At 38.6% G+C, this 16,541-nt stretch overlaps 2 protein-coding genes across 2 annotated transcripts; both read left to right on the top strand.

The window, feature by feature from the left end:
* The first annotated feature begins 57 nt into the window (after positions 1-57).
* On the top strand, positions 58-3,412 carry dcps (decapping enzyme, scavenger). The gene is made up of 6 exons (XM_056244286.1): positions 58-273; positions 713-863; positions 1,854-1,999; positions 2,108-2,221; positions 2,312-2,422; positions 3,078-3,412. Exons 1-6 carry the CDS (start codon positions 106-108, stop codon positions 3,342-3,344), a joined length of 957 nt encoding a protein of 318 aa, XP_056100261.1. The 5' UTR covers positions 58-105; the 3' UTR covers positions 3,345-3,412.
* An 11,766-nt stretch (positions 3,413-15,178) lies between these two features.
* Positions 15,179-16,330, top strand: kcnj1b (potassium inwardly rectifying channel subfamily J member 1b). Its single transcript, XM_056244580.1, has one exon. It carries the CDS (start codon positions 15,181-15,183, stop codon positions 16,324-16,326), a length of 1,146 nt encoding a protein of 381 aa, XP_056100555.1. The 5' UTR covers positions 15,179-15,180; the 3' UTR covers positions 16,327-16,330.
* Positions 16,331-16,541: the final 211 nt, after the last annotated feature.

Genomic DNA, 16,541 nt, shown 5'->3' with positions numbered 1-16,541 from the left:
ATGCTAACCAATCAGGATGCGGTCGGTGAGACATGCGCAGAGGGTTATTTTTTCCGTGTGTTTCCCGCAGTGAATCTTGATTGGTTGATTTCCAGCGGGTTAATCATGGCGGAAAGCGAGAACGCCGGAGCTGCAAAAAGACCTAAAACAGACGCGAACAATGAGCGCAGAGACGCGGGAGAGCTATCACCCGACAGCCCGGTCTCGGACTTTGAAATCACCCGCATTCTGCGTGAATGTGCGCGGGAGAAGAACATCTTCATTCATGGGAAGGTGCGTGTGCAGGAGAGAGACAAGAAAACACGCTGGGAAATAACTAACTACCATCAGAAATCAAAACTAATCATTTATTTATCTGTTACTAATTACTGATTTATTCGTAACGTTACTGGGTACTTATTTCTAAGGTACTAGTATCTATTGCAACTTTTCAAGTAGTTATTTGTTAAATGCTAGAACGTAAGTTATTTATAAACGCTAAGCCAAATGCTCAGTCCTAACATTTATATTTTATGGATTGATAACTTTATTATAAGTGTTATATCTAACCGGTCAGAATGATTGCTAGAGTTCATTTAAAACTCTGACTAGTGACTAGTATAACGAGGAACATTGCTAATTGCAAATAACCTGCTAGCTTGTTCACTAGTTAGTTTAAAAGGAATGCATGTTTAAATGACTTGAAATCCTTGACATGTGTTGTGTTTCCTAGGTGAAGGATCAGGATGCTGTTGTGATCCTGGAGAAAACTCCCATCAGACAGGACACGCTGTCTGAGTTACTGAAGAGCAGTCAGCTCCAGCTGGAGATGAAGAATGACGTGTACAGCACATACCAGCTGCAGGCACCAGCACACCTGAATGGTAGGATCACATGTTTTCACCAGCCTCTGTTTGTCCATATATTAATAACAAATGGCAAACAGAATGGGATTTATATACTATGAACAAACTTCATGAAATCAACCCCAATGTTTGAAGAAGTTTTATCATATCTCAAACCGATGGGACCAGATTGTTTAGGCATGGGCATTCCAGAATAAAGCTGAATTTTCAGAATCATTACTCCAGTCTTCAGTGTCATGTGACATGGTCCTTCAGAAAGCATTCTAATATGCTGATTTGCTGCTCCAGAAACATTCATTATTATAATCAATGTTGAAAACAAACTTTATTTTGTGTGGAAACCGTGATCGATTTTTTTCCCAAGATTCTTTGATAAATAGGAAGTTGAAAGAAACGGCAAAAGAACAGCATTTGTTTGAAATAGAAATCTTTTTTTAACATTATTATACATGTATTTACTGGCAGTTTTGATCAATTGAATGCATCCTTGCTGAATAAAAGGAATAAAAAGAAATCTTACTGACCCCCAAATTGTGATCAGTCGTGTGTGTTTATAGACTGTCTGGCCCAATGAAAAAAGAAGTATTTGTTTGGATTTAAATAGGCAAACTTAAGAGTCTATGATTGAATCATTATTGCAGTGATTATTATGTTTCTAGCATGTTGTGTTATGTTTCTAACCCTAATTGATGGAGTGTGTAGCTTTTCATTATTCATTATATAAATAATTTAAAAAAAAATTTGCAAGAACTTCTTTAACATCCCCTCTATAATACATTACACTTTTACCTGTCGATGTAACAAATAATCACTGTCCCCAGCACTGCTGCCATCACCTTCTCGACAAGTTTCTTCAATTTGCAATTTAATTATTGAAAAACTTGCATGACTGCTTGTTGAAAGTCCAAGACTCTATTACATGCAATGTACAAAATCCACACCATCATGAGTTAAACCAAAAGTCCATTTGAAGGTTGATTTATGACCGTTAAATTTTTTTTGTGCCAGAAATCAAAACGACAGTGATTTGCCCTGCGACAGAGAAGCATGTTAAGAAGTATTTACATCAGGAGGTTTTTCTAGTTGAAGAATCAGGGGAGGATTATCGTACAGTCACCCTACCGTACATCAACAGCCAGAGCTTCAGTGTGCAGGTGAGGCTTCAGTGACCTCTGACCCTTCATTTCACTCTTATTCCTTATATATATATATAAATACATACAGCTTATAACCGCACTGCCCATGTTTCGTTTTCATTTCAGTGGGTACACAATATATTAGAGAAGAAAGCTGAGGCTGATCGGATTGTTTTCGAGGACCCGGATCCTGTTACTGGATTTGTTTTGTTGCCCGATTTCAAGTGGGATCAAAAGCAGGTGAATTTGCGATGAATCTGTGTCAGAATATTTGAGACTCCTTTAATAAAAGGCCAGTGAAAATCAATGATTGTTTCCTTAACTCTCCAGCTACAAGACCTGTATTTGATTGCCATCGTCCACCGGAGGGATGTTAAAAGTTTGAGGGATCTTACATCAGAGCACCTGCCATTACTCACAAACATTCGCAGTAAAGGAGAGGTGAGCTATAGATTCATCTGTCAAATTCATCGACAAATTATTTTCGTTTACAATGGAGAAAGTGGAACTGTTATTCTGTTGTCCACTAGATGTCACTGTTAATCTGAACATGTAGTCCCATTTAAAAAAACCCAACAACATTTCAATGGGCACAGGACTTGCATTCTGTTGCCTCTTGTTGATTAGATTGCTTCTATTGTTCTCATTTGTAAGTCGTTCTGGACAGAAGCGTCTGCTAATTGATTAAATGTAAATGTGTACTTGCTTTTTAAAAGTATGGCGCAGTGGTTACCACATAGTTCGGGGTCGGTAAGCCTTTTATGGTCACCAAGATGGCATTTATGTGATCAAAAATGCAGAAAAAACAAGTATTGTGAAATGATTCACTGTCAGTTTTATTCAATGTAAGGCTTCCTTTCAGAATAAAAGTATTTATTTCTTTAAAAAAAAAAAAACTACTGATGTTGATCTGTGGTGATCCTGTGGAAGATAACAGTTTGATTCCAGCCTGCAACATATCACAAAAGCACAATCTCAAAATCCCCCAAAATAACATATCAACACCATACAACGGCAGATTTTTCCAAGTGCATTTGTGAGGTGTAGCACGGCTGCGTACGTCAAATTGAAATTCAAGTCTTGTCTGTGTCCACAGGACACCATTCAGCGGCAGTACGGCGTCCCTCCGAGCAAACTGCGCGTTTATTTCCACTATCAACCGTCGTACTATCACCTCCACGTCCATTTCACCTCGCTGGAGTACAGCGCTCCAGGAAGTGGAGTGGAAAGAGCCCACCTGCTTTCCGATGTCATTCAGAACTTGCAGGCAGATTCCAGTTACTATCACAACCGTAGCCTGGCGTTCCCACTGCGGGCCGATGATGGACTGCTCCTCAAGTTCAAAGAGGCCGGGAAACTCTAGAGACCTGTTGTTGTTTTTTGGGAACTTCAATTTTTTTTACTTGTTTTTTTTAATGTTATGATGTCGTTATTGCAGGTTTAAGTACACAGACTGCTAACAAGATTTAAAAAATTGCATTATTAAAGGCTTAGTTCACTTTAAAAAAAACTTTTGCTGATAATTTACTCACCCCCATGTCATCCAAGATGTCCATGTTTTTCTTTCTTCAGTCGAAAAGAAATTAAGGTTTTTGATGAAAACATTCCAGGATTTTTCTCCATATAATGCACTTTGCTGGGCACCAAACGGTTCAAGGTCCAAAAGACAGTTTCAGTGCAAACTGCAAACTGTTCAAATGGCTTTAAACGATTCCAGACGATGAATAATGGTCTTATCAAGCGAAATGATCACTCATTTCTAAAATAAATAACAAAGTTTAAGTTTAATAATGTCAAATGCTCGCCTTGCTCTGTTCTGTGATGCACGTTCGTGACTCTCCTGTTCGAACTCGTTCATCAAAATGAACAAATCTTTTTTCGAGTCATTTGGTTCATTTAACGAACGAAATGAACGAATACACTCGGAAAAAGATTCGTTCATTTTGATGAACGAGTTCGAACAGGAGAGTCACACAGAACAGAGCAAGGCGAGCATTTGAGCTTATAAAACGTAAACTTTGTTATTTCTTTTTTAAATGAGCGATCGTTTCGCTTGATAAGACCCTTACTCATCGTCTGGTGTCATTTAAAGCCATTTGAACAGTTTGCAGTTTGCACTGAAACTGTCTTTTGGACCTTGAACCGTTTGGTGCCCAGTAAAGTGCATTATATGGAGAAAAATCCTGGAATGTTTTCATCAAAAACCTTAATTTCTTTTTGACTGACATGGACATCTTGGATGACATGGGGGTGAGTAAATTATCAGCAAAATTTTTTTTTTTAAAGTGAACTAATCCTTTAAGGCCAATTCACACTGCAACCAACCGACACTTCGCCGATTGAACATGCTGAGTCGGCGCTTGTCGGGTCGTGGAATGTCTGAGAATGTGACTTGCTGTAATCTGGTGGTTGTCTGTGTTGGTCAGTGTCTATCGGTGCCGCGAGAATCGGCCTTTACAGAATCCACCCTGTGTAGTGTAATGTGGTCATGTTTTGATCTTGTTTGTGGTTTTGTCTAAATCCGGTTCGATTTTGTGATTTTAATACATTTTAATTCTGCATTTTAATAAAGTACTGATTGTTTTTAAATCATTTAGTTGTGTTTTGTCTGTCATGCTGGCTTAATATTTGAAGAGTAAAATATCACGAGTGCAACACAACTGATACAGTTTTTGCTTTTTCAGTCGTTTTCAGATTGTTTTCGTTAACAAACGTAGTTCTTTGGTTCAGAGCTCATTGTAAATCCAGGGATAGAGAGGCAGAAAAAGTCTCAAACTCCACAGCAGAAAAACAGGATTGACTGTTCAAAGTTTGTTTACGTGCTGCTTGTTTATGTGGTTTAACAATGAGGTTTTTAAAGAAGATTTAACTGTTACCCTTTACATAATCAAAGTCTTACAATGCCCTCTATTGACAGGGAATCACAGGATAGATTTATTTCTCTTTTGAATATCAATTCTCTTTTTAAAGGAACAAACGGTTCACTCAAATTAAAATCTGTCATTAGCAGCTTTAGACGTCTTGGAATATAGCTCCCAGATTGTATGATTGATACAATCTTTGTATTATTACAATCAGATTGTATTATATTTTTTGGCCTATTTGGAGATTAATAGTCATCTATGTTAATTATTTTCGGATAAAAATCAGGTTTGGAACGACATGAGGGACAGCAGATGATGACAGTTTCCCACTTGCACCTCTCAATCATTCTCATTACAGCTTGACATCCAGACTTGACTAATGTTGAGATGATTTATAAGTCAGAGACTCTCATCTTTGTGTTGTTCCTCTAAAGCACCTGAAGCCAGTCACAACAAACCCCTTTGAGAAAGACCTTAGTAAGAGGACAAATATAACTAATGGTTTTCTTTCCTTAAGGGTTTTGATGCATCTGGCTTGGCTACTGCTAATTTCAGTGTTGTCACTAGCTAAAGCTCTTGTGTGCTCCCACTCATGTGGCTTTAGCTCCTTGTTATATGGTCATTATTTCCAAGTAATTACCAGGTCTTATTACTTATCTGCTGTGATATGTTTGGCAGCAAGATTCAATATTTAGACAGAAAATTCCAGAGAAGAATTTAAACCTCCTTAAGAGCTTTTAAATGGCCTTACGGAGGGTCTCCAGAACAATTACATAATTATACCACACAAGTGTTGCTGTCAGACTGAGCCTCTCCATCTCCATATATCACTTCAGTTCAGAACAACGCTTTTGTAAATTATTTTTTAAATAATCTCTTTCTCTCTCTCTCTCTCTCTCTCTCTCTCTCTCTCTCTCTCTCTCTCTCTCTCTCTCTCTCTCTCTCTCTCTCTCTCTCTCTCTCTCTCTCTCTCTCTCTCTCTCTCTCTCTCTCTCTCTCTCTCTCTCTCTCTCTCTCTCTCTCTCTCTCTCTCTCTCTCTCTCTCTCTCTCTCTCTCTACATACATACATACATACATACATACATACATACATACAGACATACATACAGACATACATACAGACATACAGACAGACATACAGACAGACATACAGACAGACATACAGACAGACATACAGACAGACATACAGACAGACATACAGACAGACATACAGACATACATACAGACATACATACAGACAGACATACAGACAGACATACATACAGACATACATACAGACAGACATACATACAGACATACATACATACATACATACATACATACAGACATACATATATACATATATATTTTAAATGTAAAGTAATGGGGCCACCACCATTACAAAGTGTAATGAGAACTTACTGGTGTATTTATGCATTATGTTGAAGTTAAATGTGATGGAGCTTGTTAAGTCTTGGCTTGTTTTCTCCTGTAATGCCTGATGAGTTTGGAGAACACCTGACCAAGAGATCAGAGACCATTCCGCCATATAGCATCTCTCCAGTTCCTTCAGATTCCCAGATCCATGTTAGTGGTGCTTCTCCTCTTCAGTTCAGCCCACTCATCAGGTCAGGGTCTGGGACGGTCATGGCAGATGCTTCATTTTGTGCTCTGTAACAAATTTTTGTATTGATTTTGATGTTTGTTTTGGATCGTTGTCCTGATGGAAGATCCAACCAAGGCCCATTATAAGATTTCTAGCAGAAGGCGTCAGGTTTGGATTTTTTATCTGTTGATATTTGATAGAATCCACAATGCCATGTATCTAAACAAGAAGTTCAGGACCTCCAGCAGAAAAAATGCCCACAACATTAAAGATCCAACGATATATTAAATTGGACACATGGGGTACTTTTTATCCTTGTGTGCACCAAACCCATCTAGCATGTTTGATGCCAAAAAGCTCTTTTTTTTAGTTTCAACTGAACACAGAAACCGGTGCCATTTGAAGTTCCAGTCGTGTCTGACAACTGAATATGCTGGAGTTTGTTTTTGGAGGAGCGAGGAGGGTTTTGGGGATGTAGGGGGTGTTTGATTTTTTTTTATATATATTTTTTTTATATATATATATAGGCTTTCTGACCCCCAAGACTCAACTAATCTCTGCAATTCTCCATCGGTGATCCTTGAAGAGTCTTTGGCCACTCAAACTTTTATCCTCACCGTCCATTAAGGCAATATAACCACACGTCCTCTTCCTGGCAGATTCGTAACATCTTTAGTTGATTGGAACTTCTTAATTATTGCCCTGATGGTCAAAATGGGGATTTTCAATTATTTAGCTTACAGCCACTTTCTATTTTGTGATGCTTAAAAAATCTTTTGATGCACATCAGAACTATATTCTTTGGTTTTACTCATTGTGATGGATGATTAAGGGAATTTGGCCTTTGTGTTTCCTCATATTTAAACTCCTGTGAAACAAGAAGTCATGGCTGGACAATTTCATGTTCCTAGTGCCCCTGGTGTGCTAAAAAAGGTAAACAATAATTGGAATATACTTCAGAGATATTGTACTCGTAAAAAATTCTAGGGGTGCCTATAATTGTGGCCAACGTGTTTTGGAGAAAAACATTTATTTCATAATGTGATTTCCCCCCACACTTTCAATTCGTTTACTTCAATGAAAAGTTAGATTTTTGGCAATTTTTTGAATGAAAGATCAAAAGGATAAACGATGCAGATTTATTTTTTACATTTATTCTGAGCACGACTGTATATATATATATATATATATATATATACACACACACACACACACACACGCACACGCACACAGACAATTGGAATTGGAATTGTTCATTACAAATCAGGTTATTGGCAAAATAAAGTGAAATTCAACTGAAAATGCAACTTTTAATGACTTCTGCAGTCTCAATTTTTCAACCCCTTCATGGCAAGCATCTTTAGCACTTAGTAGAACACCCTTTTGCTGTTATGACCTGTTGTAATCGAGATGTATAACCAGACACCAGCTTCTGAAAGCGTTTCTGAGGAATCTGAGCCCGTTCCTCATGAGCAATGGCCTCCAGCTCAGTAATATTCTTGGGTTTATGTGCTGAAACTGCCGCCTTCAAATTCCACCAGAGATTTTCTATGGGGTTAAAGTCAGGTGACTGTGACGGTCACTGTAGAATCTTCCAGGACTTCCTCTGCAACTAAGGCTTGGTGGAATTTGAGAAATGCTTTGGGATCAATGTCCTGTTGGAAGGTCCAATAACGCCCAAGCTTCAGCTTCCTCACTGACGGCATGAAGTTTTCTCCTAGGATTTCCTGATACTTCAATGAATCCATTTAGCCTTCCACACGCTGCAGGTTTCCAGTGCTAGACCTTAACAGAATCAACCAGTTTAACAAAACCAGCGCTCTTAGGTACAGAATTCGGTTGTTTTCGTTTCAACACCACAATCGGCGATTAAATGACCAACTTTGTGGCAATAAAAACATTCCCGATCCTCTTTTGATTTCACATTAACTTTCGGTCGTAACAAACTATTCTGATTCACATGAGAAGACATAGCTCTCTCAGAACGTGCAGGAGTGAACACATTTTTATGCGTCAGTACAAATTCATCCGCAAGAACTGAAGCTTGCGATAAAGACGACACTTTTTGTTCATTTAAATATACAACTACACGCTCAGATACGCAGTTCTTAAAGTCCTCTAAAAGTAGTAATTCTCGCATGTCTTTAACATCATTCACCTTACTTGATGTGCACCACTTATCAAACAAGATGCTTTTTTTCTCTCGCAAATTCAACAAATGACTGATTAGAAATCTTCTTATGACACCTAAACTGTTGTCTGTAGGCCTCTGGCACTAGCTCATAGGCACGCAAAATCGCAAGTTTCACAACCTCATAATTCACGCTATCCTCTAAGGACAACGTAGCGCAAACATCTTGAGCCTTACCAGTAAGCTTGCACTGCAACAGCAAAGGCCAAACCTCTTTAGGCCAGTGGAGTGTGGAAGCAATTCGCTCAAACACGCTAAAATATGAGTCAACTTCTGTTTCCCGAAACTGCGGCACCAGAGAAATGTCTACTGACCTCAAAGTTGTTTCCCCCCGAACCAGTCCCTGCCGAAACATCAGCGGCCGGTAAGGGTTGCATAACTGGAACAGGTGTCACTTTGGCTGCATTCAATTCAAGTTCACGCAGCTTAATCTGCGTCTCCGCCTCGATTTCGAGTCTGCGGACTTCAAGTCGAAAATCCAAATCCGCTCGGCGGACTTCTGCCCGTTCACGTGTCTCCATCTGGAGTCGCGCTATGCGAACCTTCGTTCGCGCATCACTTCCTGTAAACTCATCGGAGTTCGGCGAAAAAGGATCGAAGGGCGGCAAAACGGCTTTGGCTTCAGAACCCTCTACCTCAGCCGTCTCGCTCTGCTCCTCCTCAGGGCGACTGTCAGCACCAGGAAAAACTTCCCCAACACCTGCAGGCAACACTAAAACACCTAGTTCTACCAACCTTTGGGATACAGTAGACCTAATCTCTTTTTTAAGCCGCTGCTTCGAAACAGCAATCTGAAAATGAGCAGCAATACGCAGCAAATCATCTTTCCTACATTTGTCTAACTGCTCCACTGTAGGTGCACTCACAAAGGTCTCTAAATCAAAATCAGCCATACTAAACTCTCTAGCTAAGGTATTAGAACCCACACTCTAATTTCTGCCTCCTACAACACTAGCTCTTCAAAACAACAACAACAAAAAAAACCCGCACATGGATCTTCCACCAACCATGCCAGCAGTAATCAATATCTCGGGAAAAATATAATTAAATTATCCCGGACGAGCCCCCATTTAATGTTACGAACCGTTGTGGGTCTAGGGCTGGTACCGCAACATTTATATATTGAGTATACTGCTGGAAGTGGTGTATGGTGGAAAAACACATGTCAGGCTCATTTTGAAGAGAAAATAACTGGAATTTATTTCCATAAGCCGAAGCCACTGAATCCAGTCAAATAATAAGGTGCTATATACAATAAATGATAGGGTGAACAAACAAACAATAAAAATAGGAAAAGAACAAAAGTGGCGCCAAAAGAAAGAACGCAAGATAACAAAACACTCCTTAATCTAAACTAATCTAACCAAAGTAAAATGTAGAAAATAAACCGAAATCTTCGGTGCATCCGGCACCCTAACTAAACTATCTAATAAAACAGAAATACAAGGAGTGGCGCTCACTTCTTACCTGGTGTGTCTAACAATTATCTGCTACGGGTGCAATGTATATCGCGATATACTTGCCTATGTTCTTTCCCCAGAAAAGCAAACAAAAGGTAGACAACACAAATTAATCTCACCCATCCAAAAGGAAAACATGTCAAGTACATAGCACATAGCACAACACTCATTCAGGCAAAAGTATAAACAAACTCATTCCGCTACTAAGAGCTCAGATCGCTACTAAGATCACAAATCACTACAAAGAGCACAGATCACTATGAAGAGCACAAATCACTACGAAGAGCACAGAGTTTGCTACCAAAAGCTACAGAGAGAGCCTGCATCAATGAACACAACATCCTTTTAACCAGCTAGGACGGCCTCCAATTAATCATCAAGCCCCGCCTTAAGGATGAATGACGTCCGACTCGGCCAATCACAGCAACCTATAAGCAGAGATAGGGTGATAGAGACAGAGAGAGGATAATGAGCATAACGACCAACACGTGATACACACCAATGTGCACAAAATAATAAAAACATAACACACACGCGTGGAACGTAACAAGGATGCAAAGCAGCCCCAGAGCATCACCGAGCCCCACCATGCTTAACTGTAGACAGTGTGTTCTTTTCAGCATATGATTCATTCTTCTCCCTCCAGACATATCACTGATCCATAGGGCTGAAAAGTTCCAGTTTTGTTCCATCGCACTACAAAACAGAATCCCAAAACTTCTGTGGCTTATTTATATAATTGAGTAAATTAGAGCCAACTTTTCTTGTGCTTTTGGGTCAGTAGTGGTGTAAGTCTTGGAGTTCTGGCATTCGTTTAGTAAGTGCCTACTGTGCAAGGCTGCAAGCTAAAACCTCAGTGCCTGTTGCCACCAAGTCTTGCACTTAAGGGTCTTTCTGAACCTCCCTTCTCAAAAATCTGGTTGCAGCCATTGATAGCTTCCTTTTTCTGCCCCGTTCAGGTAGTGTCACCACTGTTCATTTGCTTTTGAACTTGCGAACTATGCTTTCAACAGTCTCTCAAGGAACATTTAGACTTTTTGTATCCTGTTACTTGTTTGTGAAGGGTGATGATATCTTCTCTTAACTATTGGGACCATTCTTTTGACTTAGCCATATTTTTAACATACAGTCAAACGTGACACTCAAGAAACCTAGCCAGTTCAGATATTATGTGTTCTAGCTCAAGTACACCTGGTGCAACTATGAAGCCCTTGATTAGTTGCACGAGGTGTGCTTGAGACAACATCTGTTTTGCAGATTTATGCTGTTGTGAGGGATTCTATCCAGGGGGTTGAATAATTGAGACCGCAGAAGTCATTAAAAGTTGCATTTTCAGTTGAATTTGGGGAAACCACCTGAAACATTTGTTGTGTTGAGCGATTTTAATTATATTTAAATTTTTTATTTTTTCATTGCAAACAGCTGAAAAGTCTAAATTTTGCCAATAAACCTGATTTGCAATGGGGGTTGAATAATTTCGATTACAACAGTGTGTATGTGTGTATATATATACACACATATATTTACAAATGTTTATGCTAGATGCGATTAATCTCTGACAGCATATATATATATATATATATATATATATATATATGTATGTATGTGTGTATCTATATGGGAATGAAACCCTTGACTTTGCCATTGCTAGTGCATTTCTCTATTGTTTGTGTCATGAGGATAGCAGATGAACCCAAGCGCAGACGGTATGCAATCACACAACGTTTATTGATAACAGAAAACAGGGGAAAACAAAACCCACGAGGGGGCAACACGAACGAGGGAAGACTAAACTAGACTATAAACAGACAGCAGATACAAGATCGAAACCTATACAAGACTATTTACTAGACATTTACAAGACAGGGTACTCACAGGTAGTTCACAATGTATGCCACTGAACCGGCACAGGACAGCAAACACAAGGGGAAAAAATAGGGAGAACCTACTAATGACAACAGGTGATATTGATAAGGTAATAAGGACAAAACGAGGATAACAAGGGGGCGGGGCAAGGGAACAAGACAACAAGCACACAGCCCAAACACACAAAACATGGGTCTGTCATGATCCTGCCCCAAGACTTAACCCTCTGATGGTCTTCAAAAAAAAGTCACACTCGTGGTCTTCGGGGTCTATTGGACCCCAGACAACAACATTTAATTTTGTAACCGAACAATATATATATTTTTTAACAAATATAATTTTACTCTGTTTATTAATGTTTTTTACTCAACATTTGTGCAGTTTTTGGAGAATTTATGATTTTTTTTTTAAATTTCTATAAATAAATAAATATTTAATTAAATAGGATTTTTACAAAAAAACAGCATTTTATGTTAAATAAACTTTATAAAAGACCCATATTTCTAACTTTCATTCCTGGGGATACCATGGATAATTTTACAAGGTTTAATGTAAGATTTTTGCCCATTTTTTGGAAAATACAGGTTAAAACTTGTAATAAATCACTTTAACCACTAGATGGCTATAGAGCTCCATTATATGCTATTTGCTATTTGAATTACTGAAAGATATAGTTTCTAAAGTTGGATTCAGTTGGATTCATATCTAAATATTATAAAATCACAATTATAACAAAAATAAAATAATTTTTGTCAAAATTTAGCATTTTTTGTACTGAAAAAACACTATGCATGGTAAACCGCATGACTTCTGCAGACAGGGTTGGAGCAGGTTTGGCACTTCACTGTTGTTGTTGTTGTTGTGTGTGTGTGTGTACATTTTATTTTTATGTGTACAGTGTCACCAATTTATTTTTGTGGTGGTTCTTCATTCTGTATGATTTTATTTGACAAATTATAAGACTTTTTATAGCCTTACAAATGTATTCCTGTTTGTGTGTCTCTGTGTGTGTGTGTGTGTGTGTGTGTGTGTGTGTGTATGTGTGTGTGCGCACATTTTCAATGCGTCTAAGTGTTACCAATTTATTTTTCTGGTAGTTCTGCATTTTAGATTATTTTATTTTACAAATGATAAGAGAACAGTTTTTATAGTCTGTATGTATTCCTGTATAAATGTATTCCTCTTTATGTGTGTGTTTGTGTGTGTGTGTGCGCCTGTGGTGAGCATGATAATTTTGGATTGTGGATGTTTTTTGCATTGTTGGAAGTGTGCCACTTTATTTCTGTCATTTCTGTCTATGTGTTCTACGTTGTTTCTGATTTTGATGATGTTATTTTGTCTATTTTGATTGCGGGGTCCAATAGACCCCGAAGACCACGATTGTGACTATTTTTGTCACGCCAACATAAAAACAGATATCATTAATTTTTATTTTTATTTTTTTGTAGATCTGGAAAGTGTTGAGAGCCGTAGAAAGTTTCAAACCATTTGGACAAAGAGAACATTTTTTTTAATTTGAGCAAAAGTCATTTGGGGTCCAATAGACCCCGAAGACCATCAGAAAGACAAGGACTAGATGGCAGAATCATGACAGTTTGAGCTGCAGTATTAAAAAACAACAACTTTCTCTGTAATGATTTACATATGAGATATGAGTGTGGTTTGACAATGTTTGCCAATCTGAGGTTTATCTTACTGCAAGTGTTACAGAGGAAGTTATTTTGGCCACATGTGAGATAAGTGGTATTTGTGTAGCTCTCTGTCAGCTTCTCTTTACCTGAGCGGCTCTGTGTGTTTGAGTGAAGTTTTGAATTACATGCATGTTAGTTTTTGATTGGGATTACAAGTTTTCTGCCCCAGTATCCTGAGTTTGAAAAAAAACATTCATGCAGCAAAGAACATCTCAAAACTCACATCCAGCTTTCTTCTTTAGTTCTAAATTCCTTGCGCTGTGATGTTTATTTACATTCAGCGCTTAAGCCAAAGTCTTAAACTTTTATTTTCATATGATTAACTTAAAAACTGTAAACTTAAGAGCTGGACATTTTCACAAAATTTAGGAGTTAAACTTTGCTTCACTGTAAATTACTGTCCAGATCTCAAAACATTCACATCAGTTTATTTAAATGCAAATGCAGAGTTGTGGATCAGCGTGACTGGAAATGTGATTCAACTCAACTCTTTCTTTGTGTTGTTCTCTGCAAAGCCTTTGCGTTCCCATGGGTACAAGCAGCGAGGAACTACACACTGCTGAAGTTCCTCTTTTCAAATGGAGTTCCCTGATTGCAGTCGAGGGTCTGAGGAGGTATTTGGATAACTGGAACATTGACTCTCAATGCAAACCTATCCCGTATGCTATAATCGTGGACTCTTTCATTCGTTTTGTTATGGTTTGCGTTGGTTGGTTGGTTGAGCGAACTCTAGGTCTGATGTGACTGTGAGGTTAGTTTTTGTAACCATTTTCTAAGCTGTCTTTGCTTTATAGTGTGTAAACTGTGGCATGTGCCTGGGATTAGGACATTTCATTGAGGATTTTAGCAGCACCCTGATGTTTATATGCTCAAGAGAACTTCATGGCCTGAACCTCAAGCAGCACTGAAGTTTGCTGGGACGTTTTCAGTTTGTAGGTATGTGGCGTATACTTTTTCACACTCACATTTATAGCTGACAGAGAAAGCAATTATTGCTGTATTGGTGTGTTTTGAGTGGATTATGAGCTGCAGTATTTATCTTTCATTGCCTACAGAGGTTTAGGTTTGTAATTTACAACATATGCATTTTAATGTGCTTTTCTTACAGAAGGAAAATTAACTTTCACCTGAATTTTACCACTTGCAAGACATCAAAATATTATTGTCGTATTAGAAATCATTAGGAGGAAAGATTTTGAAAATATTTTTTAGCATTAAATTATTTTATAGTAGGTCTATTAATAATAATAAATGCGTTATTTGTGTGTTTGGGTATTGTATGCACAAATCAGTTGTATGCAAGGGCACAATTAAAGTATTTTATATAATTATATATAAAATTATTATAATATTAAACATTAAACAAAAATATATATACGGTAATATTTAACTAGATTATTTTTATGTCAATTGCAGGACACTATGAATAATATATTTTTTTAAAATAAATTTATTTAAAACATTTACTTTTAATCATTAAATTAATCAAAAGTGTTCAGTGTTGTTGATTTATGCATTTCTGTTTTTCTGCTAGCTGAAAGATGTTCCAGTTCATCCGGAAACAGATTCATAATCACCTCGTGGAGCGGAAAATTAGGAAAACACGTCTTGTTACGAAGGACGGCCACTGCAACATTAAATTTGGGACTGCTGAATATCACAACCATTTTGCTTTCCTTCTGGACTTCTGGACTACATTTGTTGAGATTCGCTGGTGTTTTGTAATCATTTTATTTGCAGCTGCCTTCACGGGAAGCTGGTTCATTTTTGGTTTGTTCTGGTATTTGCTTGCGAAAAGTAATGGAGACTTGGATGTTCTCCAGAACTCGTCTGAATCTCACCAGATGAAATGTATAGAGAACATTAACAGCCTCACGACCGCCTTCTTGTACTCTTTAGAGACCCAGACGACTATTGGCTATGGCGGTCGGGCTCTCACGGGTCACTGCCCGGGCACGGTCGCCCTGTTGATCATCCAGTCCCTCATGGGCGCCATCATAAACTGCTTTATGTGTGGACTCATTTTGGCAAAGATCTCTCTCCCGAAGAGAAGAGCAAAGACGGTAACCTTCAGCGAAACAGCAGTCATTTGTCTTTGGAAGGGGAATCTGTGCCTCCAGATACGAGTGGCCAACCTACGAAAAACTCTTCTTATTGGCAGCCACATTTATGGAAAGCTTCTGCAGACCACCATCAGTCCAGAGGGCGAGACCATCATACTGGATCAGGTGAATATTGACTTTTTGGTGGATGCTGGGAAGGACAATCTGTTCTTTGTTTGCCCGCTTACTCTGTACCACGTGATCGACAAATCCAGCCCGTTTTCCGAGATGGCTACGGACACTCTTCAGCAGCAGGACTTTGAGTTAGTGGTCTTCCTGGAGGGTACGGCTGAATCCACCAGCTTGTCCTGTCAAGTCCGAACGTCCTACCTTCCGCGTGAGATCAAGTGGGGTTACAGCTTCCTGCCTGTCATCTCTCGCACCAAGGATGGGAAATACCGTGTCGACCTGTCCAATTTTTCCAAAACTGAACCAGCTGTGACTCCGCACTGCGCTTGCTGTTTTCACAAGGAACATAACAAGGAGCTTATTCTCCAAAGACATGGACGTGAAGGCATCGATAACCTGGGATTTGATGTTATTGACCTTCAAGACTCTGTTGATGTAACTGAGAAGGGTGATTAAGGGTTTGCCTGATTGAGAGGCACACAAGTATGAAGTAAACATCCTGTGAAAGTTACAAGCCACAGAAAAAAAAGAGAGTGGAAGAGGACTCACCATAGACAGTTATGTCCCCTAACAAACTAGCTGTGTTCCAAAACCTAGACAGACTTTTAAGGTATTATATGCGTTTCTGATAATAATGTTGCTAAGATACCTTGTTTTGATTACATTGTTTC

Source organism: Rhinichthys klamathensis, unplaced genomic scaffold (assembly GCF_029890125.1).
Source record: "Rhinichthys klamathensis goyatoka isolate OS25496 unplaced genomic scaffold, OSU_Roscu_1.1 h1tg000027l_1, whole genome shotgun sequence".
NCBI classification, from domain to species: Eukaryota; Metazoa; Chordata; class Actinopteri; order Cypriniformes; family Leuciscidae; genus Rhinichthys; species Rhinichthys klamathensis.
The sequence above is the reverse complement of the archived record's forward strand: the minus strand, read 5'-3'. Positions and strand labels throughout refer to the sequence as shown.